General features: G+C 39.0%; 1 protein-coding gene across 1 annotated transcript; it reads right to left on the reverse strand.

The window, feature by feature from the left end:
• Positions 1 to 24573, reverse strand: MYCT1 (MYC target 1). Its single transcript, XM_065631664.1, has 2 exons — positions 24440 to 24573; positions 1 to 4062 (listed from the first exon to the last, which is right to left on the reverse strand). The coding sequence occupies exons 1-2, from the start codon at positions 24489 to 24491 to the stop codon at positions 3530 to 3532; spliced, it is 585 nt and encodes a 194-aa protein (XP_065487736.1). The 5' UTR covers positions 24492 to 24573; the 3' UTR covers positions 1 to 3529.
• Between the last annotated feature and the right edge of the window lie 3093 nt (positions 24574 to 27666).

A 27666-nucleotide genomic window follows, 5' to 3' on the forward strand; every position in this document is an offset into this window, starting at 1 on the left:
AACACATTTATCTTTAAGTAAAAACATGAGTTTGAGATTACAATATCTAACTTTATTTCACATTCTGAAGCTTCCAGAGTGATTGCAAAACATTCATTTCAGACATTGTTTAAACTAATATGTATCTGACAGCCATACTGGTTATGCACCAAACATTCTGTGTTTTTAGTCTCCCTAATCCAGGGGACATAAAAAATGTTTTGATATCCAGTATAGATTTCAGCAGGAAGAAAATACAGTACATTTAACCTCCCCTTTCTTCATTGTTTACTACATATAGTGTAATACAAGTAATAATATGCTATGAAAATCTCTACTGTAATGCAATGTGCATTTACAATCCAGGACTAAAACTTTACTCATCTGAACCAATTTCACTCTCAAGAAACAAGCAGTTTTGGACAGCTGGGTCAAAGCAGTCCACTAAACTCAGTGAGCAATGAGAAAAGCCTTGAATTCTGCATTTTGTAGGCACATTAGAATAGGTAGCAGCACCTATTCTAGAGCTAGGACACTGTGAATGCAGTTGTGCATGCAATGAAGTTCACCAGACTCAATAAGACTCTAAATAAAAGAAAATATTATTAATGAATGAAATAACACAACTTTCTTTCTCCAGAGGATTATTGTTTTAAGTCTGCAGCCTGTCACCTGCCAAATGCAGGTTTGCAGTCTTATCAGCAAGTCCTCCATGTGCGAGAATCCATAGTGTCTGCAGTGAACCATTCTGTAAACTCTGTAAATGGTTGTTCTTCTAGAAGGGAAAATACTGCACACTAAAAATAAAGCAATGAAAGCCAGTCAGTAAATACATGCAAAATAATTTGCCTTTACAACAAGGAATAGTTGTGGTTTACAGTAAGTAACACTTGTAAGCTCAATGTTGGTAGTCATATTTGCGATTGGGATGATATTAAGCTGGAAGATCGCAGTTCAGAGATCAATACCAGTCCTTCCTGAGGAGCGCTGAGCTCCACAAAGGGATGCATGCTGCCAGACTCCAAAAGCCTGAAAAGTAAGATGCTAAGCATTTTACCCCTTCTCAAAAGCTGCTGAATCTTCATCCCTCCCAGAAAACAGCTGGGGACTCATTCTCTCTACAGAAGCACAGGACCAGCCCCCTCAGGATTAGGAGTCCTGTGGCTGGTAGTTTCCCAGCCCTTTTAGCAACAACAGACATATTTCTAAGTGAGGAGTAGGACTGCTACTCTGTTTGTGGAAATTATTTACCCTTTATTTGAACACGGAATATTTAACAGGAAACTGATACAGTAAGACTCAAATCAGGCCTCATTTTTCTGTGCTATTTCCAAATATCCATTACAGTTTAGACAAGCGGTCAGTGCGGTGGGTGGGGACCTGGCTGGCGGGCCATACCCATAGGGTGGTGGCAAATGATTCCTTTTCAAATTGGCAACCTGTCATGAGTGGGGTCCTCCAGGGACTGATATTGGGCCCAACACTGTTTAATACCTTCATAAATGATATGGATGGTGGGATCAAGTGTACTCTGATGAAGTTTGCTGATGATACCAAACTGGGTGGGAAAGTGGAAACTTCAGAAGGGAGAGTCACCCTGCAGAAATACCTGAATAGGCTGGAAGAGTGGGCTAACAATAACCTGATGAATTTCGACAAGGACAAGTATAAGGTCTTGCACCTGGGAAAACTTAATCCAGGGGTGCAGCACAGACTGGAATCTACTCAGCTGGGAAGCAGCCCTATGGAAAGGGACCTGGAGGTCCTGTTGGACAATAAGCTCAATATGAGTGAACTATGTGCTGCTGCAGCAAAGAAAGCCAGCAGGATGCTGGGCTGCATCAACAAGGGCATCACCAGCAGAGATAAAGAAGTTGTTATCCCACCCTACTCAGTGCGTGTCAGGCCACACCTGGAATACTGTGTTTAGTTTTGGTCCCCACTACGTGAAGAAGAAGTGGACAGGCTGGAGGGAGTCCAGAGGAGGGCCACAAAGGACTAGAATGTGAGAAAGGCTAAGAGAACTGAGTTTGTTCAGCCTTGAGAAAAGAAGGTGCAGGCAAGACCTTATCACCATGTTCCAGCAGGGTGGCTACAAAGAAGATGGAAACTCCCTTTTTACAACGAGTCACATGGAAAAGACAAGGGCCAGTGGGTACAAGTTGCTCCTGGAAGATTCCAATTGGACAAAAAAGGAAAATTTTTCACTATAAAAACAATGAGCCACTGGAATAATCTCCCCAGGGAAGTGGTATATTCCTCAGCCTTGGACACTTTTAAGATTCTGCTGCACAGGATGCTGGGTTGTCTTGTCTAGACTGTGCTTTTGCCAAGAACTATTGGACTAGATGATCCTTGTAGTGTCTTCCAACATGGTATCCTATGATTCTGTGATTCTATGAAATACTGGACTTCTCTCACATCAGTGCAAATAGTCCCTACTAAAACAGGGATCAGCTTGACATGATACACATGTAAGAGTCAAGAATATTTGTTAACTTGAACTAAATATTCCGTCTTTGTCTTAATATTCCAACTAACTGTACGATCCCAGTATTCAGCCACAGATGTCTAAAATCTCACTTTAGTGAAAGACAAGATTTCAGTGAATAATTTGCCAGGAAGAGTTAAACTTTGGTACAATTTGGGAAAAATAATTTGAAATAAGGAAATGAGTAATCCCATGGCAAAACAGGAAACCTAATTAAAAAAATAATTGTCATTCATGCTGCTTATCTTGATAACCAGAACTAGAAAAATGAAACACGAGGAATTCTGCTCCCATACAGCCTTACTGGCTTTTAAAATGTGACTACTTGTTCTGCTGGCTGCAGACAGAAAATTCTTTATAATTGTTAACATGCATTTAGCATGTTGCTTGAAACTTCTCTCTGCATGAGGCTTTGTATACTTCAACATTTTTCCACGTTATAGAGAATTTTATACAAGCAGCCTTAATATGGGATCTTTTAAGATCCTCTACAGTAAGCAGAACAGGATGCCTATGATCACAGCCAAGACTGTGAGGTTTAATCCTCTACAAGTTCTGCATCTAAGGTTCCTCAGACAGAAGCTATTCTGTGCTTATAGGAAGAGGGTGGGTAACGGGAAGTGTTCTATGAAAACTTAACATCCTTGGGAAAATATGTAAAAACAGAACTTTTTTTTTTTTAAGAAAGAAACGATGTAGTGAAATTTGAAGAAATATGTAACATGATCTGTTTCTTCAAGAAATTATCTATTTTTTATGTGGCACCGTTTCCTTTCCTCTGAAGTAACGATAACAATGGTTACAATTAAAGATACAACACTATAAATATGAAATCATACAGCAGAGCAGTAAATTAGGACCAGCAGTGCAAAGACAAGTCATCACTTGGACAGTGGGATATTGCACTCTAAGAAATCACTGCTACCCGCCTTTTGGCAATGTATGTCCCCTCCACAACAACAGCTGCAGACTTCTCAGAGATCATCACACACAGAGAATTGTCGAGATGACTTAGGTTCCTCCTAAAATGTACATGCATGTTGGCAGCAAGGACCTAACTCAGGAGTCTGGGAAAGCTTTTATGATGGTTTCATAGGCAGGAGGAGGGGTTTGTGTGGAGTGGCAGATGCGGAGGCTGTTGTTAGACCAGTGGTATTCGGGCTGACTTAAGCTGTTGGTGGTGCTTCCCACGAAGGTTGTGGTGGTATTTGTGGGAGTGAGGGTGATCAGTTGACTGTTCGTCTCCACGGGGAGGGGAGGACACTGAAGGAAAGGGTGGAAGGTGGATGCACGGAAGCTTGGCTTCCTGGGGAAAGAGTTGGCTTGCTCCAAGGAAGCTTGCCGCTGGAAGGTGAGGCTGGCCAGGCTGAGGTTGCTCCGACGTTCGCAGCTGCTGTTGCGGTAAAACCCAGTCCTGCCAGTCGTGTGGCCATGAGAGGAGGGTCTGGACCGACGGCTGAAGACTGAGGAGCTCCCCTGGGAAATGTGGGCGCTAGCTCTGCGACGGGACAAGCAAGTGAGCAATGCCCAGATGATCCCTCCAATCACCAGTCCAACCACCATGGACACTGTGAAGGCTATTGTTATTTGCTCTGAAATAAAGCAAAAATACACACCAAAGTTATTTCATTAACTGAAGGATTTCGCTGCCAGAAAGTGAATTGATGATGTCAGCCTCCTTAAAAGCTGAACAAACCCTAAGATCTTTGTATAATATGTAATACATGAACTTTACAACACAAACACAGCAGCTGAGACTGCTCTCACTATATGGTGTTTTTTCTTTAATTTGCATAACTGAATAACATCCAGAAAGTAGCTTGCCTTTAATACCAGTTTCTGTACCAATGCAAGGGAAAAGTCTTTAGTCTCTCTCAGAATCAGCCACCCACCAGCCTCAAGGTATGTTATAACACTGCCAAGCATTTGCTTCTGTGGGCAATATGAGGTGTGGATTTATGCAGACTTGTCATTCTGTTTATAGATGTTTATGCTCTATGTGTACGTGTTTGCAAACTCACCTATTACAACAGCGATGTAGCTTCTGCCATGTTCTTAATGGACTAAAACTTGTGTTTATTACAACATGAGGACACATCCCAGCCTTTTACTACCAAGTAACAGATATTTTAAAACTTCATAGTAATTAATGTAAAGTACTGTATCCTAAATGATTATGGTCAGAGATAACCATTATTAATACTAAGTCTCTTGAATATTTCTTATCCCCAATGCCCAGTTTAAAGATGAATTAATCTGCCATTAAGGAAGGTAGATTTCTAGCTCTTTTATAAATGCTTTCAAGAATTAAGAGATCTGAAAATAAAAAAGAGCATGGCTCAGATTCTTTTCTTCCCCACATGGTTTCATAGTGCAAAGGAAGAAGATGTTTTCTTGTGTATTTCTAAGAACAGAACTGTTACTTCAGAAAACTTCACTTACTTTTGCAACAGAGCACCAGCTTTATTGCTGTTCTAAAAAGTTCAGAGATACACTTGCAATCCTGGGTAAGATCTGAAATGAATGTGAAACCTTTACAGATCCCCTCAAAATTCGAAGGGATTGGATATCAAACAAGAAGGAATACTGTGTTGACTACTGATGGAACAAAGAAGGAATAAGTGAAAAAGAACCATAGAAGAGCTTGAAACATGTTTATTCTGTCTGTGCTCTGTTATCATGATTGTGAAGCATTTCTGTTGAAAAGACAATTGTATTCATTAGATAGAGATGAGTAACTTCTATAGCATACAGAAGTGCAGACCAGTTAACACTGTGCTTGGCTGATCACCACAATAGAAAGTACTAACTCCGGGACTGGAGTGCAGATGTTAGAGTCCAAAAAGGGCAAGATGAGACTAGGTTCAAAATTTTCTTGCAAGGTAATAGCTGCTAAAGAGTTTCTCCTGAATGTATGGTGCTGCACAAACAGTTGTTTCCAGAGCCCAAAGTAATGGCACTGGCTCTGAGCTGTGGGAATTAGCCAAAGGAGGTACTGGCAGTCAAAGAGATCGAGTGGCCTGAGAGACCCAGGCTTTGGAGAGCAGCCAGCACACAGTGAAGAGGAGAGCTGCCAGGCATGGCCAGCAGGACAGGCTGGCAGGCAGAGGCACCCCAGTGTATACCAATAGACACCTTTGCTTAAGTTACACCTTGGTGTCTAGCAATGCTTAAACTTAAGGCAGGTCACTGCAGGAAGGGGAAAGCAAACATCTGCTTTCCTTCCAGCAGAGGAGATGTAAATGATTATTGGTATAACTGCACTTCAAGAATTAGTTCCTATTACCTTCATTATCTACCTTCTTACATTTCTCCCTTCAGCGAAAAATTATTAGCTATGTGATTCATGCATGCAGTTGGGGAAAATTAGCTCCCTGAATACCAGAAAGTTTAGCATAAAACTTTTTGCAGATTTTTGGGAGGGGATTCTAAGTAGCATTAAAATTCAACCCAGCCCTTGCTGCTGCCCATCAAACCCTGTCAGAGGTGCAGTGTTTTCACCATACATGCCTTTGTAGGTTTGGTTCTAGACATGACCAACGTTATCATGAATTACTAACATCAACATGAATCTCCTACCCAAGTTTATTCACCTTCTGCATTTCAGGATAAACCTGAAGTTCTATGAGGCCCAGAAAACGTAAAGTCTAATTAATCCATTGATGTTTTGGATGGCTATACAATCTTACTGCCGCTTGCTTTTAACCTCAACTTTCAGACAGGCTTCTAACCATTATCCTTTTCAAATGGGAAAGTGAAGACTGGAGAAAATAAAGTATAGGATATTGTTGCAGAGCACTGTTCATTTTGGGGAATGCTTTGTTGTCCTTTGGTTCAGAGGCAGACTGGACTTGACCATAAAAAAAAATTTTTCTTTAAACGCTCATTTTTTTTTACAACTAACAAACTCTTGAGTGGTCATGCTAAATTCAGAGGGTGATTGTCTGGTCTGCTTTTTGCAAGGAGCCACAGGCAGCATCCTGCACAGCAACTCCTGGCTGCAGATCAGAGCTCTGTCACTGTAAGCAGCCTTCTGACAAAGTCATTATGATTCTGCCCTTTAAAAAACATCTTCAGAGACACAGAAGGCCTTATTGTGCCACTTTTGGTCAGGAGTAGCCTATTATGTCATTTTAAGGGATTTAGTACATCCTGTTGCCGCAAGTCCCTACTCATACTCCAGGAGGTGGGAAGGGAGAGCCAGGACTTGGTCACCTCCAGTTGAGTAAATCCCAGGGAGTGTCCTAAAGACAACACTTCCCAGACACTGGACCTGCAGTCTGAGAACTCCTACTGCTGTCCCTGTGTGGCTATGGGAAAGTGGAGCAAGAACTAATCCTTTCTAAGACTGATTTGTCTTGCACCTCAGCTGGAATGCTAGTTATGTTATTATATTTTGAGACTGCCAAGGGATTCCCCAGGCACAGGGGTCTGTGCTGACACTTGATATCCCTCCTCCTGTTTGGGCTTTCAGTTCCAGCAAGGCAGAGGAGAAGGGGATCACTGCACAGCTCAAGTGTATGCAGAAGCACAGCAAGATGCACAAGTGTACCAGGCTCTGGGGCTGCCAAGCACTGTGGTGAGGATTTGTTCCTGCATCCCTCTAGCCGTAATTTTCACCACCTGCACAATCAAATCAGCATTTCACACTGTTAAAGGCAGATGAGGGAATTGACAAAAGTATCGAGTGCAGCTCTTCGGTCATTCCCACGTGCTGTTCCCTTGTGCTGGAGACACAGCACAAACAATTATCCCTTTGGATAATGTCTTCATTTTCTTTAACTTATTTGATTTTTTAATTTTTCCACCTCTACATTTGAATGTAAAAACAGAGAGTCAAATTATTGCCTGGGGAAACTCAGCTGGGTCTACACTGACTATTGCAGCTGTGTCTAGTACCCAAATACTCTCATTTCAATTTGGGCATACACTTAATCCTTCTGGTACTTTTATAGAAATATCACTAGACCCATTGGTTACAGACACTTTATTCTTCTTATTCCCAGACTGTCCCTGACTTCAGTGGGAACAGTGGGTCACACTAATAGGCTGAACTTGCTTTTTGTTGACTCCCTACAAAGGATGAATTAATTTCACTGAAATGTAGTTCAGTTCTAAAAACTTACATTGAAGAATTGTAAATCTATGCCCATTGATTTCTTCTTTACAATGTCCAATGATCACAGCCTTGAGGTACATTGGAGGAAATACTACTAAACAGAGAAAAACATCAAAGGCAGACTGGGATTTGTTGCACCTGGGATTTTGAGGGGAACAGTTGGCTTTCCCAGAATTGTTTTTCTCTTCCTCAATCTGGGCAGTGCCAGGGCAGAAGTAGCCTTTCAGGAGCATCTGAGCAATACTGACATGAAGTGTCTCCCAAGGAGCCATTATAATATCTTGTGGTTTCCTGAGAGCTGTGCATGTCGCTCTGTCCTCTGCTTTTAAAGAAAGAGAAAATAAAATGGGGGATAAAGTAGGAATGCTGACAATAACCATAACTTCTCAGGTGCCAGACCCCTAAATACATTTTGATTTCCGTGTTTCTCAGGCTGCTCACACTGCCTATTTCATTTGATTATGTCACAACCGAAAAGATTCGCTACCCTGTCTCAGTCAATTTTTGCCACTCTCTCCTCTAACACTAGCTGAGGTGAGGAACAAAGGGTTTTTTTCAACTTCAAGGCACAAAGCCAGAAATAAAAGGATATGAGGAAATATGACAGCTGAACATCTTAGCTACATTACCTTTCTTATCTGTGGTACTTCCAGTGTTCCCATGCCAACAAGGTTGGAGGTTCAAACCCACAGTAACACCAATGGCTTCTGGATGTTACCCCCAGATCTGAATAGGAAGCCAGCATGTGTCTGTCAACCCAAAATCTATCCAGATCAAGCAATTTCTTCTGTAGTCTCTCTATTCCCTCCCCTCTGATTTTTGCATGCGGTGTTAAACAAATTCAGTGCTACAGGTTTGTGCAGGGGATTATTGCTTCTGCTATGCAAAGTTTTTTCTTGGTTGCTGCAGCTTTCTTTAAGGTTTTATATAACTTTGCATTAACTGCATATATGAAGTGTTAGTATACTTCCTATCAAGTTGGTAGTCTCTAGCAAGTCCTCAACAGTCTATAGAATCCACACACGAGAAATTTGGACGTGTTATTGGTAGAGATGATAGACTGGCTGAAAAGGTGCTTTTCCTAGTTATGGCCCTGAAACAAGTTCTTCCCATTCAGCTTGGACATCAGTAGCAAGGCCGACCAAATGGGTCTCATACCAGTCTGTAAGTCTTCTGAGAAGTGGACTACATTCTCTCCTTTACCACCGTGGTCTGTACTTCACAAAATATTAGCAGCACAGCTTCTCTCTAGCCTTATTGGTCCCTGGATCAGGCCAATTCTTCAAAAAATAAATTTGTATTTTTTGTGATGGAGGAGCCTGCCTCTATCATGGAGCTTAAAGGTCAATCACTTATTTCTGCGAGACTTTCATTTTCCTTTCTTGTTCATGGACCACATCAGATGGCAAGAGATCCCTTTGAATTAAAAACACATTTGCATCTAGGATTCATTTGAACTTCACTCTGGATTTTGTTCCACTAGAATATAAGAGTTTTCCCCAAGGAATCTCCCTCTTGCCCTTAGCTGTGGTTGCAATGGGCTGGAACAGTATTTTGCTCCCCAAACTCAGGAAATCCTGGGGACCTGCATCTTTCCTGTAGCCTTGTGAACAAATTGCCCAAGGCGTAAAGTTAAGGTGGGTGCAAGATCTTCCTTGCCCCATGCTCACAAATATACACATTTGTAAGCTTTTCAGCTGGCCAAGTATATGAAAGGATAGTAATACCTTTAAAAATTGTGTAAGTAGCAGCTTCAATGAGAGCATCTCAGAGGAAGAATCAGGGTGGAGTGGGAGAAGACGGGACAAAGTACTGAACAGGAAGGAATGAAGAATGGAGAAGCATGTTTCAGTCAGGCTGTGCACATATAACTTGAATTTGAAGTGGATCTTTGCTAATAGAGCTAATAAAGAGCCATTTACCTTTCTGAGGATCTGTTCTACTCACACTATTGCTAAATGCAAGGAAGCAGAAAAGACCCACAGAGTGAGATGATACACATTTGATTTGGTTTGATTTCTAGTGAGCGACTTTCAAATACTACAATCTTGATGTTTTGGAGGTGTTATTTTTTTGTTAGTGTTTTATTAAAAGGTAAATAACTAAGTAGTTCTATCTTAAATATATTAGAAGTGGTAAGGTAGCTTGTCAGTCAAGAATGGTATTGTTCAACATTCAAACTCAGCTTGCCATAGAGGTGTTTTACTCACATTATGTTAGAGCAAGATGATGTTCATTTACTTCAGCAACTTAGTAATTTTCCCATTTTTCTTTTCTTTCATCTTCCCAAAACTGGCATGAAGCATTGCACACCTGACATGGAAACTTTATTGTGTGTGGGCTCCAGCAAGTTTGTATGCAGAACATACCAGCTCATTGATTTCAGCTGTACTAGCAATGAGAGGTATCAGAACATACCACCATGTTGTATTGTGGAAAAGAGCTATTTCTATAATTTCCATCCAAATTTTAGAATTGTAAATTTATTTCCATTTTAATTTTTTACTTCTCACATTTTTTGTGAGCTCCCTTTCCTTTATGATATGTCATATGCCAGTGACTCAAAACTTGTCCAAGTAAGCAAGCATTCCTCCTCCTACATGCGTACCCTCACTTGCACACACACACATTGCCATTTCCCAAAGCTGAAAAGCCTTGACAACTGGTAGAGGGTTTGATCTCAAGCATGGAGAAATCCAGCTCAGCCTCTGTCTTACTCTATTTTTTTTTCCCAAAATGAAAGCTCAGTGACAAAATCTGGTATAAAACCCATACAAATCAGTATGGGAATTTGCACCTGAACATTGCACAGCTTAGGGTGGAGCACCAACTAGTGTATTAAAGCATGAATTGCATTTACAAATGACAAATTAGTAACTTGACCAGTAAGAATGGTTCAGATACTTTTTTACAGGATTGCGTCTCAGGTTTCAAGTGAGGTTCAGATAATTTATCAGCAGATATTCCTAACACAGCCTCAATTGTTCAAAACCAGACAGGAGCAGCCAGAGTCCACAAAGGTTTGAACGAAACTATAGCATCTTCCCACAGCTGTAGTTAATGTACATCTCTCAGCTGGACGGGCTGCAGCTACACCTCCTCATGCATCCCAGGCAGCAAGTTTGGAATGGAAGAATACCCTGGGCCAGAGAGCTGCCACTTTTTCCCACCGCAGAAGATTTGAACTACTTGAAATTTTATGCCAGTTCTATCAGCTTCGAGAAAACTTAGTTTAAAGGTGGGACTGATATCAGTAACCAAATCCTGTGCTGTTGTAATGCTGAGTTCAAAAAAGAAATTTCTTTGTATCTGAGAAGTGTTGACATTACTATCTTCCCGATTTTTGTCACTAATTGTATTAGCAGAACAGCCTCTCATTAATCATTTGTAGGCAGTCCATGATTCAGTTGGGTGGGTGAATCACTTGCTGTGTAATTTCAACCAGCTGTGATCTTAGTCACGGCAAAAGTTTAAGAAAGGTCACACAAGACTCTTGTGGAAAGAGAGTAGCAGGCGACAGCACGAGGTTATTCAGGTAGTTGTGACATCCAGAAAACAAACAGGTGAGGATGGCGACATCTGGAAAACAGAGTCTGTGGGAAAAAAAGGTAAAAAGAAGGCAGACTGTGCAAGATATGAGAACTAATAAAGAAAATAAGTAGGATAGTTAGGCTGTCAGAAATGTCAGTGCTCTGCATTCAGACACTGCTTGATAGAGGCATGTTTTATTTGGCCTCTGCTAGTGTGAGATTCTTTTCTGCAGCAGCAGAGAATAATTCTCCTATTTCACATAATAATTAAGCAGTCGGGTTTTTTATGTCCACTGCAGATAAAATTAAAAGTACCGGGTTTAAATTAGAGCAAAGGATATTAAAATGTGTGTTTCTATCTTTGAGGACAGGTAAGAACTAGAATAGATAGCCCAGGTAGGTAGTGCATCTACCCCCATTAAAGATTTTAAAAACAAATACTGGTCAAGAGGTGTTGTAATGTAGTCAATCCTGTTTTAAATTTTTTTTTAAAAAAAAGGTGGAACAGATGACAGCTCAAGGTCCATACTGACGTTATTTTGTGTAGTTTCTAAGACTTTATTCGACTGGGTAAGTAAATAGGCTCTGGAAGCACCTGAAAAATCATTAAGTAAATGGCAAGGAAAATAATGAAGTCTGTGCTCTTGGATTAATTCTCAGTTTGAAATATAGAGGGGGTGGCTGTTTATTAGAGGGTTAACTTCACAAATGAGCAACCTATCTAGGAACAAGATTGCCCTCTGCTGGAAATTTATGTTGAAAATCTAGACAATACATAAAACACCATAATTCTAATAAAATATGGTGTCAGAGAAAGCTAACAAGAAACACTCCAATGAAAGATTACAGAGATGTTAATAGTACCTTAAAACTCAGAAAAACTCTGAATTACATTGTCATAAACACTTAGGACTAGCATTTTGCAGAGAGTTTGAAAGTAAGGTAGACTGAGACACAGCAAAAGTGTTCAGAAGCTTAGTGAAGTAAAACTCATACATTTTGTGGCTTTCTGCAAATATCTGTACTGATGGAGAAGCATGAGGCTAAGTATGTTCTTAAATTCATATTTCCACCATCCACAGTGATGGCCAGAATGATCTCCATGCATCAGAGTACATTTGCTCTGTTTACTGATATCATAATTTGTTGTGACAAAAAGCCAGAAAAGTGGAAAATACCATCATAATATCCCATCAAACCAACTCAATGATGTTCCCTTGATATTACTAGCAGTTGATTTTTACTGAAATGATAAATAAAGAGTAATTGTAATAATCAGAAGGAAATATCTAAGATAGAGATGTCAGCATGTTTAATATAATGCTTTTGGCATAACTGTATAAAACAAAGCAAAGATTCCTTTATGCAGACAGAGATAGAAACTTTGTTGCCATATGGTTTCATTATGATTCCTAATGCATTACAAAGACAGTAATATAATTTTGATCTTTACAGCATGTGCAGCAAACAATTCTCTGGCAAGGCATTCTTATCATCCTCAAAAAAAAAAGAGTATAGACCAAAGCTATATGGCCTCTGCATGAACCTAATTCCAACAATAAATCACAAATTGCCACAGCGCAATATGGCATTATAGTTATTACTTAACTGATATGATTATTTTACAGCATCTGAGAATAAAATAATTTCCTACATGAACAGAGAATGCGTGACTGGCATGAAATCTTAAAATGAAGCAGTATTGAAGTACATATGCTACATTTAAGAAAACAGAAGACAGTCAGGGTTAGAACAAAGCACAAGGTTTTCAGCTTTCAGGGAATACTGCAAGATGAGGAATACATTGAAATCATCTTTAGTCCCACCACAGCAATTCTGTTGTCTATGATCTAAGAGCCTGCCCGACCCAGACGCAGCTTCAGGTGGAGCTTGTACTTACTATGAGAACCCATAAAAGGCTAAGAAGTGTTAATAATGAAAGTCCAAGTTTTATCAGACTATGAAGAAGAATATTTTAAAAGGCATGCCATGAATGCCTTGATGTACTAGGTATACTAAAAATAAAGACTACATTTCAGCCTGCCCACTGCAGTCTACAAACAGTGATTGCCAATGCAGCGCTTTTCAGAAGAACTGCAACCTCTTCACATTCGCAATTGCACAGTAATGCAAAAAATCTCCTGCTACATTTATCTTCCATGTGGAACAGGTATATTTGTGAACATTTTGAAAATACAGAAGTATGTTCATATGTGGTAGTACCATCAATCAGTTTCAGGGATTTCTCTTATACCAAATATGTCTGTGAATATCTATTTCAGTGTAGTCTAGGAGACCTAAGTAGTACTCACAAGAATCTGTGCAGCCACAAGCTGATAAATACTGGTGTAACTTTTAAGTGAGATGATTACGGATCTGGAGTATTAGCTCTTGATGGCCTAGGACAGATGATCCAGGCCGGAGACTCAGTGTGAAGTGGCACATCAGTGCTTGTCCCACATGAACCAGTGGTGTCTGGGAGGTTGTGTTTGCACCAGGCTTGTCCAGGTCCTTCTTGCCTAGAGACTCCAGCGTTTCTCAATCAACAGAGCCATCAGTGGTCTCCTTCTTCATTTATACTCTGCCTGTGTAAGTTATGCACCTTCTACAGAAGCCATGTGCCTGCTTCCTTTACCCTCAATAACTGAGAAACAGCATCAACATAACATAATTTTTTAAAGCAAAAGGTTAAAAATCAACAGATGTCTGTTAAACGGTGAAATATGCCATAAGCGTGTGTTAAGGTGCTGGATTGTCAATTCAAATGTCTGCAACAGGGAATTCAGTTTCTTCTGCAAATAAGATGCCAAAGAAGCAAAGCAGAGGCCTCTGCTGAGAAGCAGAAACTGCCCTGGCTAGTTGCTTCAGCAAGCATGTGTCAGAGCCCAAACAAGTTTTTGCATTGCATTGAACCAAGAATTTTTTTCTCCAACAATTATTTTGCTGAAAATTTCCTAGACATTATTTCACAACAATGCTGTATATATTTGTGTTGTTGATGGAGTTTTGGTTGAGGTCATTTAACAGATAAATCTTAAGTTACTATTGTCCCATTTTCAATACCTGAAAATCAAACTCACTTAAGTTTATTTTCCATCTCCTCAACTAGAAGAGGAATAAATTACGTTAGGAGAATAATTTAGGATTGTTTGGTGCAAACTTAACTACTATACAATAGGTTTCAAAATCTGACTAAGTACTTTTGGTTACATTTATATAGGAAGTGAAGCTTCTGTCTTGAAAAGCAGGAAAAAATGAATTTGTCTGCACTGTTATTGATAGCCTTTTCTGATTTTTTTTTTTCCCCCAGACAAAAGAATAGTGTTATGAAATGAAGTTAATCTTGCAAAGACAAATGGGTCAGTCTTGAGTCTTGATTTTATTTTGTGCTCTTCTTTTGTGATTGTGGACATTTCATTTCATCTCGATGCTTCAGGTTAATCTTCTGTATAAGGGAGATGGCACCACTCACAGCCACTCATTTGGCTCACAATTTTTTTTACTCCTGGTTAAATGAACTACAATGGTAAAATGGGAAGTTGTGCATAAATACAGAGCATTTTCCTTCAACAGGTTCTACAAGAAGAACTAAGGCAGAACCATTGCACCCACAGCATGCTGAGATTAACTCTGAGTATGAATGCTGCTAAGCTCTAGCAATTGAGCATGCAAATACAGGGGGTTTGTCCTGGGGAGAAAGCACCACAATAAGCTTCTTTTATTAGGCGACACATTCACATGCCAAGACATTCACTGGAGTGGTGCTTGGAAGAAGAAATATACTTTGTTTCCTGAAGACGAGATTTCTGTGGTGGATAAATAAAGAATGATGCTTCTGGCAGCTCATGTGACAATAAGCAGCACCACATACTCGGACAATCAGTAGGTGTAGTTGTCAAAACATGTATGCACTGTGTGTTAGATTAATATTTAAATAATACTCTGAAGAAACTCTTCCTTGTATTACCTCAGATCTGTGTCCTTCCTGCTAAAGATGGTTAAGCAGTTGATAAATCAATGGCTGTACAGGGGGGGTGCAGAAAGCAGGAGAGAAGCAGTAATTAATACGTAACAAAACACAGCCTGAGAATGACAGACTCACTTTAAAAGAATAATTTATATACAAGGAAGAAATCGTGCTCTGAATCGACAACATGCAAGAATAAGACTGGTCTCTTCAGTAGTTTGTTGCTTTCATCCAACTACAGTAATAGTCTTTTCTTCGGGCTTGCCAGAATAAGAGCAAGGAAAAAAATAGGTCCCTCATTAATACCTACTTTTATCTCTCTGACAGGCCTGAACATAAGATCTTGGAACAGATTTACATATTATCATCATAAATGTAAGGTCTCACTATTGATATAATCCCCTTTGCTTCAGTAATGAAAGTAATAACTTCCACATGCTTGTCAAATCTTTTACTTAACTGATAGCAATATAGGCATAATCACATTAAATTTGGAATAGTTTGATCATTCTGCCCCTTGAGAAGACAGTATATGATTTATCTGATTTTTTTTTTTTTAATGTAGGGTTTATACAAAGCAAGTCTAGTATTTGATACAAAATGGTATCTTCAAAAGCTAACTGGAAAATAAAATGCAGCGTAAGGCTAAGACACAGTTCTGTCTCCTGGAGAAATCAGCGTGGGCAGAGTATGTTTAGATTTGACATATGACCTTAACTCCTGTCCCTGATGGAGTGCAGAGGAAGTGCTGGCTTCCTGCAATAGTTTGGCACCAGCATAAGTAGCAGGAGAAGGTGCCAAGCAGCATCTCTCCCCTGGCTGCTTCACGTTCTCTGTAGCAATACTGGAAGACACTGAAGCTCGTGGACACAGCTGCTCCAGCAAACAGTGCTGCCACCTGCACGAGTAATCCAACTGATTTATTTCTCATTTGGTATAAGAATATTTCTGGAGGACTTCAGAGGAGGAGCCAGGGACCCCAAGTGTTACAGAGGAATGAGATTCACTGCTGTCATAGCACTGAAGGGCTGATGTTCAAACACGGTTGCTGCCATTGCTAATGCCTCACCCTCACATGCTATCTTTTCCTTCAGTTAAACCCATGTCCTTGTTGCCATTTCTCTCAGTATTAGCACTATTTATATGCAAGCTGTGTGCTGTTTGAGTCACTGCTCTGCTGCTGCCTTGTGACACATCCCAAGTCAGCTCATACTGTGGTCAGGGAAGCTGGAAACAGGAAGATCTTCTGGTGACCTTGATCTAGTAGATAGAGCAACAACATTCTTCCTTGGAGAGATCTTAGGTTCAGGCAGAGGAGAGGTGGTATGTGTGTGTCTCCCTCACCCCAGCAGTCCTCTAGCTACCATGATCATTATCAAAATTATGTGGAATACTTAAATCAGCTTCTGACCACTTGAGCATTTGAGAAGCGATCTAGTTATGTGACATTTTCTGCATGTCTATCACATGATTTTCATGTGGCTCGGTATTATCTGAAGGGGAAAAAAAAAGAGATTGCCATCAGTCAGGGGAAATCTCTGTTGCTCCAGAAGCCACATATCAAAAGTTACTCTGCTGCTGCTGGGCCTGGGAGATGCACAAACATACAGCCCTCTCCAAGAGGTGAAAGTAAAAGTCTGTCTCATTTCCTATATAGGTGAAGCTGAGTTTTACTGGTGTTACCATTATTTGGTTTTGGCTGGGTACTAGATTCTCAGGCTGTGTCTGAGGTCCCAGTGTGTTGTATTTGTAACAGGCGAAACCAAACTGGTCCCTGTCCTAAAAACTCTGCTGAGCTGTATAGGATTTTCACAGTCCTGATTTCCACAAATTCACTATGCATATACATTGCAATTATTCTTCATCAATATGAAAAATAGTCACTCATTCAAGTGAAATTTCTGGTTAAGTAGTCTGGAAATATGGCTTCACTATTAAATTTATGGCATCGTGCAACATTTCAGTGAGGAACAGGAGGGAGAACTTGTAGGTATGCTAGATGGTAATAAGAAGAGAAAAATTTGAAGGAGGTAACATTACCATAGAGATCTCATTGTCTTTCTTAGTGTTGTTTAAATGTATCATATTTTATATCTGTGTTGTACGTCTGCTTCTCAGATGAATGTACTTGAAAAAACTCAGTGCGTTTACAGGAAGCATTTGCAAAACCAGAACCAGCTTTCTGTCTGATTTTGTGTCACGTTTTACGTCAACATCTTTCTCTTGACAACATTCCTATGAAGAAGCACAGGGAAGTTTTCTCTATTTTTTTTCAAACAGGGACCTGAAACGTGGAGGAAACATCTGTGTTATCTTCCAGAAACCCAACTAAAAATCAGCCTCCCAGTATGCTTATTTCCACAGATATCTTTTGAGGGATCCAGCCTGCTCTAAGTTTAGGTCGACCATAGGAAAATAAAACAATTCTAGTTTCTCAATGAATTTGGGAAGAATTATTCTGGAGTTGATAAAAAATTGTGTGGTGTTGGCATGTTTCTTGTAGGAGGAGTGGGAGGAGGCTTTATGGCACTATTGCCTTTACTCAACACAGCTACCCACAGGTATGCTTGCAGATGCATTATTTGACTGATTTGTGGAAATCTTCAGCCCCAAGGACATGGTCTGTCTGTATCACACTGACACAAGGGGGTATAAATATACTCTAATTCTTTCTGTACTATTCCTTATATTATGCAGTCATACCATTCCCACAACTAGAAATTTCTAGTGCAGACATTCTGTACATATTTTAGATAAATAATGTTCTAATTACTCCATCTGATCAATATCTTCCAGGCTAAGAAACAGGAAAAAAAATATCCAAAGCTCTATTTTTCTACCAGTTTTCTTAGCAATTTTATGCAGTGAATTCTGGAAGCTTTCTAACTAAGCTAGAAAATACATCCCTCCTTCTTATTTTAATTGTTAGACTACTCTTATATTGAATCACCCAAATTCACATGCCACTGACATATACTAGAACCAATCAAAAAGGGCATTTGGATTATATATTCTTCAAAACAAGCTCTTTTTCTACCATCAGTAAATATACTTGGCTGTGAAATGGGAATGAAAGACAAGCTACTGTTTGTTATTAGACGTCTTAAAGGTATGGAAACATAGCTTTGGAGATATATACCACCTGCCTTTTTTTACACATTCCAGTTTAAATAAGTAAAGGAGATAATATTAGTCAGAAGATGGAAGGTTAGACAAGCAATAAAGAACTAGCAGGGCTCCATAAAAATCTATAATAACAAACCTGGAAGTACAAGTAATTTATTTGATTGGAAAAGACAGGTGGGAAGCTGGAACGAGGGTTTGTTCACATACAGTTGGCTCTCATATTAACTCCATCATGATGGTGACTGAAGACTGCTCAATGATTGGATGCCACACACCATGAGGTAAAACCCTGAGTTGCAAGTCCTGAGCGACGGATTGGTATCCCTGATGAACCAGAAGCTAGACTCTGAAATTCAAGTGTTAAACAAATAGACTCGTTAAGGTGGTGCATGATAAAGCACTCTGGGGAGACAGTAGGAAAGCTGTAGCTGTAGATGTAGTCAGTGTATGCCAGATGGAGAGATTGAGATTGAGTGTGAAGACTGCATTTTATATGTATGTCTGTCTGTGACATGGGAGAGGTATTAATACAGGCTCCTGGCCAAAGAATTTAGATCTATTCTTTCAGATATGTTTGACTTCACCTAATCAATATGGATCATCCCTTCCTCTGATAACATTTGCTGAGAGCATTCTGCTCCTTTCCCTCTCACTCGCCATATATTTATGAATTTGGTTTGCTTTTGATTTTTATTCTTATTGTGTAATTTTATCTATCATTTAGCTATCATTTTAACTAAATGCAAAAGGGCAATGAGTTAAAGAAATTAAAAACTGACAAAGTCAGTTACCCCTGGAATGCCATTTTCATTTATTGTCCCCAGTAGTACTATGAGAAAAGAACTACTTACTTAGTCATCAAAATACAGTGTTGTGTTTTGGGTCATGGCAATACACATATTTGCAGAGTAAAAGGCTCTATCCTCATTTTCAGTCTCTATTTTCTGAAGAGGATAATGTCCTACTACGTTGGATATGCACTGGAAGTAATTATTCTCTAAATCGCTAGAGCAGGACTGCATTGTGAGGTTGGAAGAAAGCTCTTTGCCTCTTCCTCTCTCTGTTCTCCCTCTGGAGCTGCTTCCAGTAACAGAAACCTGTAAAATCTGAAGTTGTCTGACTCCAGCAGAGTGGTTTCAAAAGAAAGAATCTTACTTGTTCACATCCCATTTCCAAACTTTTGCAGACACCACTGATCTAACCCAAAGACTCTGCAGGAAAAGATTATACCTCTTGTGATAACACTTATTCCTTGTGCTATGAGCTCCTTATGATGTGTGATATGCTGCCAAGAATTGCTCTCTTAAAATCACTAGGATTTTCCAAAACATAGAGAAGTGATAAAAAGAGACCAACATCAAAAAGAAATTCCAGTTCTGACCTTCAATCACCTTGTTCTATTTTGACTGATTTTCACAAATTAAAATACCAGCAAGAATATGCACATTAGGGTGAAATTTTGAAAAGGGAGAAAAGGAAATGGAACAGAAGAAAAATAGCAATTCAGGAAATATATCCTTGAGGTTGATACTGCACCTGAATCCAAGGCTCTACTTTGTCATGTTTTCCTCCTGCTTCCTTCCACTTTAACCCTGAAGGTTTTCTCTACTAAGAAAAAAATCTCCAATGGTGTAAAGCATCTATAAGTGGCTCTCTGTCACACCTTCTCTTCCTCCTATCTGCCAGCAAAGGAATTTCTGGCTCCAAATCGTAGCCTTTGTGTGTCCACCTCTCCAGCAGGACAGCTAACACAGCTCCTGGAGTCTTTATTTGCTGCTGCTAAAGCTAAACTGGAAGGGTACAAAGTGTGTGAAGAGGAGAAAAGGGAATGAGGAGAGACCACCTGGTGGGTATGCTGGAAATGCACTGGCACAGTCATCAGAGTGGAAGCCAACAGGCTTAACCTGGTCACCACGCAGGTAGCCAGATCCTTCTTCTCCCATTTGCAAGGAACTGGACTGGATTTGCTAGTTGCTTCTACTCTGCCATGACTACTATCTATGAAGGATCCCCAAAGAGAAATTGGGTCCCATGGCTGTCTAGGTTGGACTTTCCTGTGCTTGGCAGCTCAGTTACTGTTTGTGTCAGTGCTGCCCCTCACAAGTAGTAGTTCAGTAAGTCCTTAACCACCGTTATTGCTACACCAGTAACATGATAGCACAACACGGTGTCAGGCATTAGAATATGCTCATCCCTAATGACCATCTTTTTCAGTACAGTGTATAGTCTGATTTCTTTCAAGCAAACAGACACATTTTAATGAGAAGTCCAGTGGGTTGAGTCAGAGACAAGGCAAAATTCGACATTATATTTAGAACCATGAGTGCATTTGTAGCCTATAAAGTCAAGGGATAATGCTTAAAGTATTAGTACCAGGCAGTTCACAATCTTAAAATGTTGGAAGCCATCTGATATGTGGCATTATTTCCAAACGCTGGACAAATAATGCTCTGGGTTCTGATTCAAGAAAAGAAAAATTGTCCTTAATGTTTTTAAGGTATTAAATTTTAATGTTGTATTTTTAAATAGATACTTGAGTAAAACTAGACTGCAGGATAGTCTAGGGGTCTAAGTTTATGTTGATTAATATCTGCTTACACTTTTTCTCTCTGCTGCTGTCATATTGATCAAATGTACTATTTAAATTAAATTTCTTGATCTGAAAATATATTGCTGTCTGCACTGGAGAAATAAGATTGCCTCAAAGCCATTTATTGTATTTAATCGTGTACAACTGAAAATGCTTTTAGGAATTACAAGAAATGCACTCCTGGTTAAAATGGAAACGTCTTTGCTCCCACTGTTAACTTACAAATCAAAATGAACTCAATAAAGACTGTATTAAAACAGTAAAAAATGAGATTAGTAGTTGATGGATGGGTACAAACCCCTGAATTTCTCACTCAGCTATTGCCAAATCCTCTTTTGAAACTATCAATTAAAAAAAGAGTCCAGATTCTCTGTCTACAGTCCCATATGATACCAATGGTGCTGAAGTTCAGCCAAGGCTTTAAGTGCTTCTTTTTCTACCTCTGCCAAAGTACCTTACTATGGATTCCCACCACAAAGCAGGGTGACTGGATGTTACAGAGCTTCATATAAGCTGGCACCTGAAAAAGATGAGCTGTTGCATCCTTGCAATAGCTCGGACAACTTGTCTGAAACAGGCATAAATGTCTACAGAGACTGTGCAACATCTGTAGAAGGGAAGAGCTCTAGAAAAGTGAGAAGTGGAATCCTGATTTTGTGCTTGTCACACATGACATAGGAAGCTGCCTGACAAGGCCAGGAGCTCTATTATGAAACTCATGATTTTAAACCAGAAGAGGTGGTTAATATTCCTTTTTTTTGTTTTTCCCCAGCAGAATTAATTTTAGGCCAGCAAAACTACTGTTTTACTTCTCTTTTACTCTGCTGCATAATTTAGCATTTCAAAGATGCTTCAGAATGATGATCGTGAAGACTGAATTCAAAAGAAGAATGCCTGAAATATCTGCAGCTAAGCATGTTATTGACTGTCCAGGTTGTCACCGACTCTAGACTGAGTTTGCAAAAGAGTGTGCTAATTTTTTTATATGTTATTATCTGTTAATGTCTTTGTATCAATATAGGGAGAGGATTTAAACTACCTAGGCAATTCAGACAGCATGGTGTATCAAGGTGTGTTTATCTTTGCTTTATCTACACAGCTTCGTTCACGCACACATCTACTAGCCTGGAGCAGTTATATGAAGATTTATGTGTACTCACACACAAATAAGTGGAGGACAGTTTAGTTTGTTCATTGTTTCAAAATTCTTAGTCACTTTTAAGGCGTGAAGCTACCATTGGAAACTGGACTGCTCTAGAAAACAGGATGCCTGTTTATTTTCCATAGTACGGAACCAGCTGTTAGACAATAGATGGTTTATAAAATGTTAAGAGATTAAATATCATTATGAATAGTTGCTTTAACAATTTTTACAGTGTTTATTTTTTTCTCACAAAATTAGTCCCTCTCAGCAAACCTTTGCACACATGTTGAATTTTACACTTTGGCTGAGTCTATGGGAGCTGCTGAGGAGTCACAGATGCATGGAAAAGGATCTGCATCTTGGTAATGTATTCACACACACAGCACTACGGAGGGGGTGGCGGCTTAGAAAAACAGTGCAACAGTCTGTAAGCCATATCCTGAAAAATCACAGTTTCAAGTACTGTATTCTCATTTAATAAGGAACTCAATTTTATTTACCACAGGTCGTGTACCTTCAAAGATGTCAGAAAATACACTTCTATAATTTTAAGTGGAGTTTCCTCACAGTGAGCTTGTGTCAGTCATTCTCTTCTGACACAGACTATATAGTGTCTCTCCCTAGCCTACCACACATGATATACCTACAGGAAAGGAAGGGAAAGGCTATTAATTCTTCGTCTCTCAGAAAAATAAGAAAAACCTAAGAGGCATCTTCCCTTCCCAGGACCATTCAAGCTCCTCACAAAACCCCAAGCTGTGAGGTTCATCTGCTGTCAGAGCATAAGCAAAAGGGAGATGATCAGGGCTGGGTACAGTACCAGTCCCTGGCAAGCCTGGTGGGCAATGCTGGTGACAGGAGATGCTGTCCCTTTCAGCAATAAGGCAGCTTGTGCATGTCTTGGTCTCTGTTGCCAAACACAGGTCTTGATATCGAAGGACCAGGGCTTGGTGCACCTAGAGATGCGTCTTAAACAGAATGACAGAGTACCAGCAGTACCAGCAGGGCCAGCCCCATGCAATATGCTGTGGAATTTAAGTGGTCACTTCTTAGGTAATTTTTTTTACTCCTGAAGATGGAGAACACTTTGCCCACAGTCTGAGTAGTATGGTTAATGAATCCTTAAAATTTGATGTAACTGCTGTTTCTTGTGTATGTTTCCATGACAGTGAAACAATACCTCAGAGTAAAAGCAGATCTGCAGTAACAAGAGGCAGCATCTTTTACACAAGGATTCTTATAGTGTGTGTTGATGAAAGCACTGCACCTTCATTTTTGTTCTGAAAGAGCCATTTTAGAGCTACGTGAAGTTCCACTCTACAAAAATGATAGTTATTCTTCAGAGTCCATCAGACAACCTCCAGACAACAAGAGACTCTGAAACTGTAATAACAGTATTTTTTCCTCAGTTAATCTCAAAGTATTTCTCAAAGACATCCAGTATAATCATCCTATTGTTTAGCCCAAGACACAAAAATGAAGTGAGCTGCTCATGGTATCCCTGTAGGAAAATATGTGTCACTACAGGAAACATGTTGATGGCATTCAACAGATTCTTGTTCCTTATGCTAAAGAAACAAAGGAACTTCTTTAAATCTTCTTGTATAGTTATTTTCCACTCTTTTCCCAGGACATTTCTATGCAACAGAAGTCCTCTTTTGCTAATGCATATTATTTTTTAGTTTTAGATAGTGTACAGATTCTTGGAGGGGTCATTACTCAATAGCAATAATACAATAGAAAAAAGCAGATCATATGATTCACTCTAATGCTCAATGCTAATACATGTTAATGATAAATATAGCAAGCAATAGAGCTTTTTGGAGGGCAAAGTTCTCCACAGCCATAGAATCTTTTAGGATCAAGCTACTGAATCTAATTACCTTGAATGAATTTCAGTATAACATATACTTCCACCTCACACCATACATTTCCATTAATGAACAAATCTCAAGTTTGGGTGAAAGTCTTAACAGATAATAATCAAAATAGACATTGAGGAAAAAGTAAGGAAAATCTGATCAAGAGGCATGACAACAAATTACAAATAATTTTTCATTCCGGAGGAGTAAGAGTTTGTTCCAAAGGTTGCAACACATTTAGTTTTGGCTATCTCTTTTTCATCAGAAGATGAAACAGATCATGTCTGTGGTGTAGGTACATTCATTAAACAGTTGAGGATGTCTACCTGATCTGAAACATATTGAAGTCAATAAACACCTTTTCAACTTACTTCAATAATGAACTTTGTCAAACAATCAATTCTGCCCTGGCAGTTCCTGCTGTCTTGATTAGTTTAAAAACATGAGAAAACTTTGTCAAAGAAACATTTGGAAAACAATATTTTGCAGTGCAAGAAATACAAAATCTATTAATTATTTTTTACTCCCAGCCTGAGGCTTGAAAGTATCCAGACGTGGTTTCTAAGGCAATTATTAGCAAATCTCAGCATCTACTTTAACGGTATTCTAGAAAAAGAAACAAAATCCTTACCCCAAAACTTTGGTGGCCATGTGATTGGAGAGTAAGTACTGTTTCTATCCATAACATCCAAATAGCAAATATAGAATGGTATGTTCAGAGAGGAGCAATGGGTTTCTGAACGTTTGAGATTTAGCAGTAGAAGCAATGCTTTTGTGCTGCCAGGGCACTCTGTTGTTTGTCTGAAAGGAAATGGATGTATCACGTTTCCTGCTTGTGAACTCGAATTAGCAAGTGCTCCCCTTATCTTAGAACACCACATGGTTCCAGAGACCGGGAAGTAGTTTCCTTCTCGTCATTTCCTCAGCCAGAGCAAATTGACTCAGAACAATACCAAATCTCCTCCTTCTCTGAAACTTTTTGAACCTCAAAATGTCTCGAGACAGGGAGATGAAAATTCCTTTCTCTTTCCTTTAATGATTTTCTATGTTGAATACCTTCCTTCAACATTCAAAAGCATTTGTCTTTGGTGGAATATTCCATACAGAAGAAATGTGTGAAAAGGTTTTTAATAACACCATTTCATTAGTATATTAATTTAGGGTATGAGGATTGTCAAATATTTGCCACTGTTCTTCAGCTTGTTTGAGCAACTATCTGGGCCTGACAGTGTAACTGTAGGTATTAATATTTTAATGACTGTACTTCAAATTTCCTTTGCCAATTCTTTTCCTTTCCACACCCCATTCTAAATTGTGAGTTCCCTGGAACACAAACAGGCTTTAAGCTAATTGTTTGGACAGTTTTAATAAAAAGCAGCACTAGTTCCCTGCTGGAATTTGTAGGTATTGTTGCTAAATATAACAAATAGCAATAATAACACCCCTACAAAAGAAAATAGCCAAGATATTTAACGACACAGTCCCAGAATTAATGGAGAATATATGGGGATCAATAAAATATATGATTTTGTATTTATGTGATAAATTCCATAGGATCTGTTTTTAATTATTTTCTTTTAAAATACATTGCATATAATGGATGATCATAAACATTCTGCTGTGAATGTCAATTTTTTTTTGTCTGAAGCATTGTATGAGGTTTTGTCTTGCCCATTATTAAAAAAACCCGGAATCAGCTACATCTGTTTTTTGAAATGAATATCAGGAATCTCCAAAATTTAGGAATACTCCAGTTTTAAGATTTGGGTCTAGCATAATTTTAATGTTAAATCTTTGTTCTGTTTTGTTTCGTTTGGGACTTTTTTTTGTATGAAACAGAGTTTTAAAAATAGTGAGTAAAGATACTCTGATGGTTAGTGGAAGGCTGACAGTTTTCAAAGTCGATGCTTAAAATAATATATCCAAATACTGAGTTAAGCACATGAGTGAAAAATCTGATTTTCAGATGTCTATGAAGAAGATACAGCTTGATAAGAAATGCTGGGATTATTTAGTTTGGTAGGGACACGGATACCAGGGCAGATGATAAAAATATACAAATTAAATAAATCTATGACCAGTGTTACTTTTGTGTTCTAACAGCAGCAAAACTGAATTATTATAAACTGCAAAATGAGGAAATTTAGTTATTTTAATTTACTGAATGCACCTATTGAGATGATCATTGTAAAACAGAGTTAAATACTGACCTTAGTCTAGTTGAAAATTGCCCTCCAGCAAACCCCTGATCAGCTAGATGTTTTCTGTTTAACAAAATACTTGCAGTGGAGACATACTTTACAGGGTGCGTAGAGATTAATTTAGTTGAAACAATGTTTTCAGCTGGCCAGGTCTCATGGTGGTGATGTTTGAGTATGATCAGTAAGTCCTGCAAATTGAAGCCAGATCTTATCTACTGCCAATCACTGCCAGACAGAAGGACTGTACTGCTGTCATCAGAAGCAAAAAAGAAACATCGTGGCAGAATTTTAAAGCAACTTGCTGAAGACTACTCTTCAGTTTTTCTGTTGTTTGTTGTTACTGGCCCTTCTTGAGGAAACATAGGTATATATGCTGAATGCTTCTGAGTGAACCCATAAAATCTTTTCATTTCAAATGTAAGCAGAGTTCACTGTAAAAAAAAAAAAAAAAGAAAAGAAAAAAACAAACCAAAAACAAAAGAGTGAAAAAGAGTAGAATGAGCATTAGGTGAAACTTTTTTTTCTTTTTTTTTTCTTTTTTTTTTTTTTTTTTACACTTTCCATCTGGAGATTATGATTTAGGCTGGGATTTCCTTTAATTGTTTCATATTTCAGCAGCTTCATATTTGTCCTTGGTTAGTTTTACAGCTCTCCGGATGCATGAAGAAAAACTCAGGAATTTTTGTTTTGACCAGTGATTACAAATATTCCTGTCTCCCATCATACTATCCATTTTGAAGTTTGCTCATAATGTGGCAAGAGACAGAGAAACTACAGCTTGGATTTACTGCCTTTAATGACTCACTTCAATCGTCTTCAAGATCAAACAGCAGATTTCTTCAGTTTACCTGCTACAGGTTAAATAGCCTACTTCCATGTGCTGGCTCTATCAGAATACACCTTTCAATATGATATGTCTGCTGCGAATGAAAAGAAATATGGCTGCAGTAACATCACCACCTCAGGAAAGACCCTTGGTTTCCAGGAGTGTATTAGATGTTACTGATTTTTCAGAGAAAGAATTGTGGGTAGCAAATGCATGAGAATTTTTGGAATGTGTGAAATCCTAGAGACATAACATAGAAATAAGACCCACATTGCTAATTATGTACCATTACATGATTGGGAAGATAATGTCACTGTGCAGAATGTGAATATCCTTTGTATTTACTGGAACATGTACGAAATTTTTAGATCCAATATTGACCACAAAAATGTGAAACATGAAAGTCTTACATAGTCTAGTGAAAGGTGACTGAGAGACATAAAAAGAGGCAGAGAGCCCTTCCTTTTCTGTCAGCCAGACGTTTTCAGATTATTGATGTTTTTCGTGATACTTGTGATATTGAAGACTGTGCTTGTGAATTTGTACATGTGGGGGAAACTGAGGGGGAAGGAATTAAAAAAGGGTACACAGCAATATATATTTTATGTTAATGCATTTCAACACTGGTTAAACTCAAGGACAGAGACAAAAATAGTTTGAGCCAGGTTTATAGATCTCAAATACTTAACATTAGAAGGCACAGTGAGTCTTGCTGGAAAATAATAGCATCTCTGCACTGTATGGCCACAGCTAAGTAATAGCTAGGCAGTATGGTGCTGAGAGTTGTCACTATGAGAATCATAGAATCCTTTTGGTTGGAGGAGACCCTCA

This window comes from Caloenas nicobarica, chromosome 3 (genome assembly GCF_036013445.1).
Source record: "Caloenas nicobarica isolate bCalNic1 chromosome 3, bCalNic1.hap1, whole genome shotgun sequence".
NCBI lineage: Eukaryota > Metazoa > Chordata > Aves > Columbiformes > Columbidae > Caloenas > Caloenas nicobarica.

Excerpts from the sequence above, each read along its gene's own strand:
- MYCT1 (XM_065631664.1), bottom strand. The coding sequence starts at position 24,491 with ATGGATAGAAACAGTACTTACTCTCCAATCACATGGCCACCAAAGTTT. Across the intron at positions 4,063-24,439 it reads ATGGCCACCAAAGTTTTGGG|AGCAAATAACAATAGCCTTC; the intron begins GTAAGGATTTTG and ends GCTTTATTTCAG.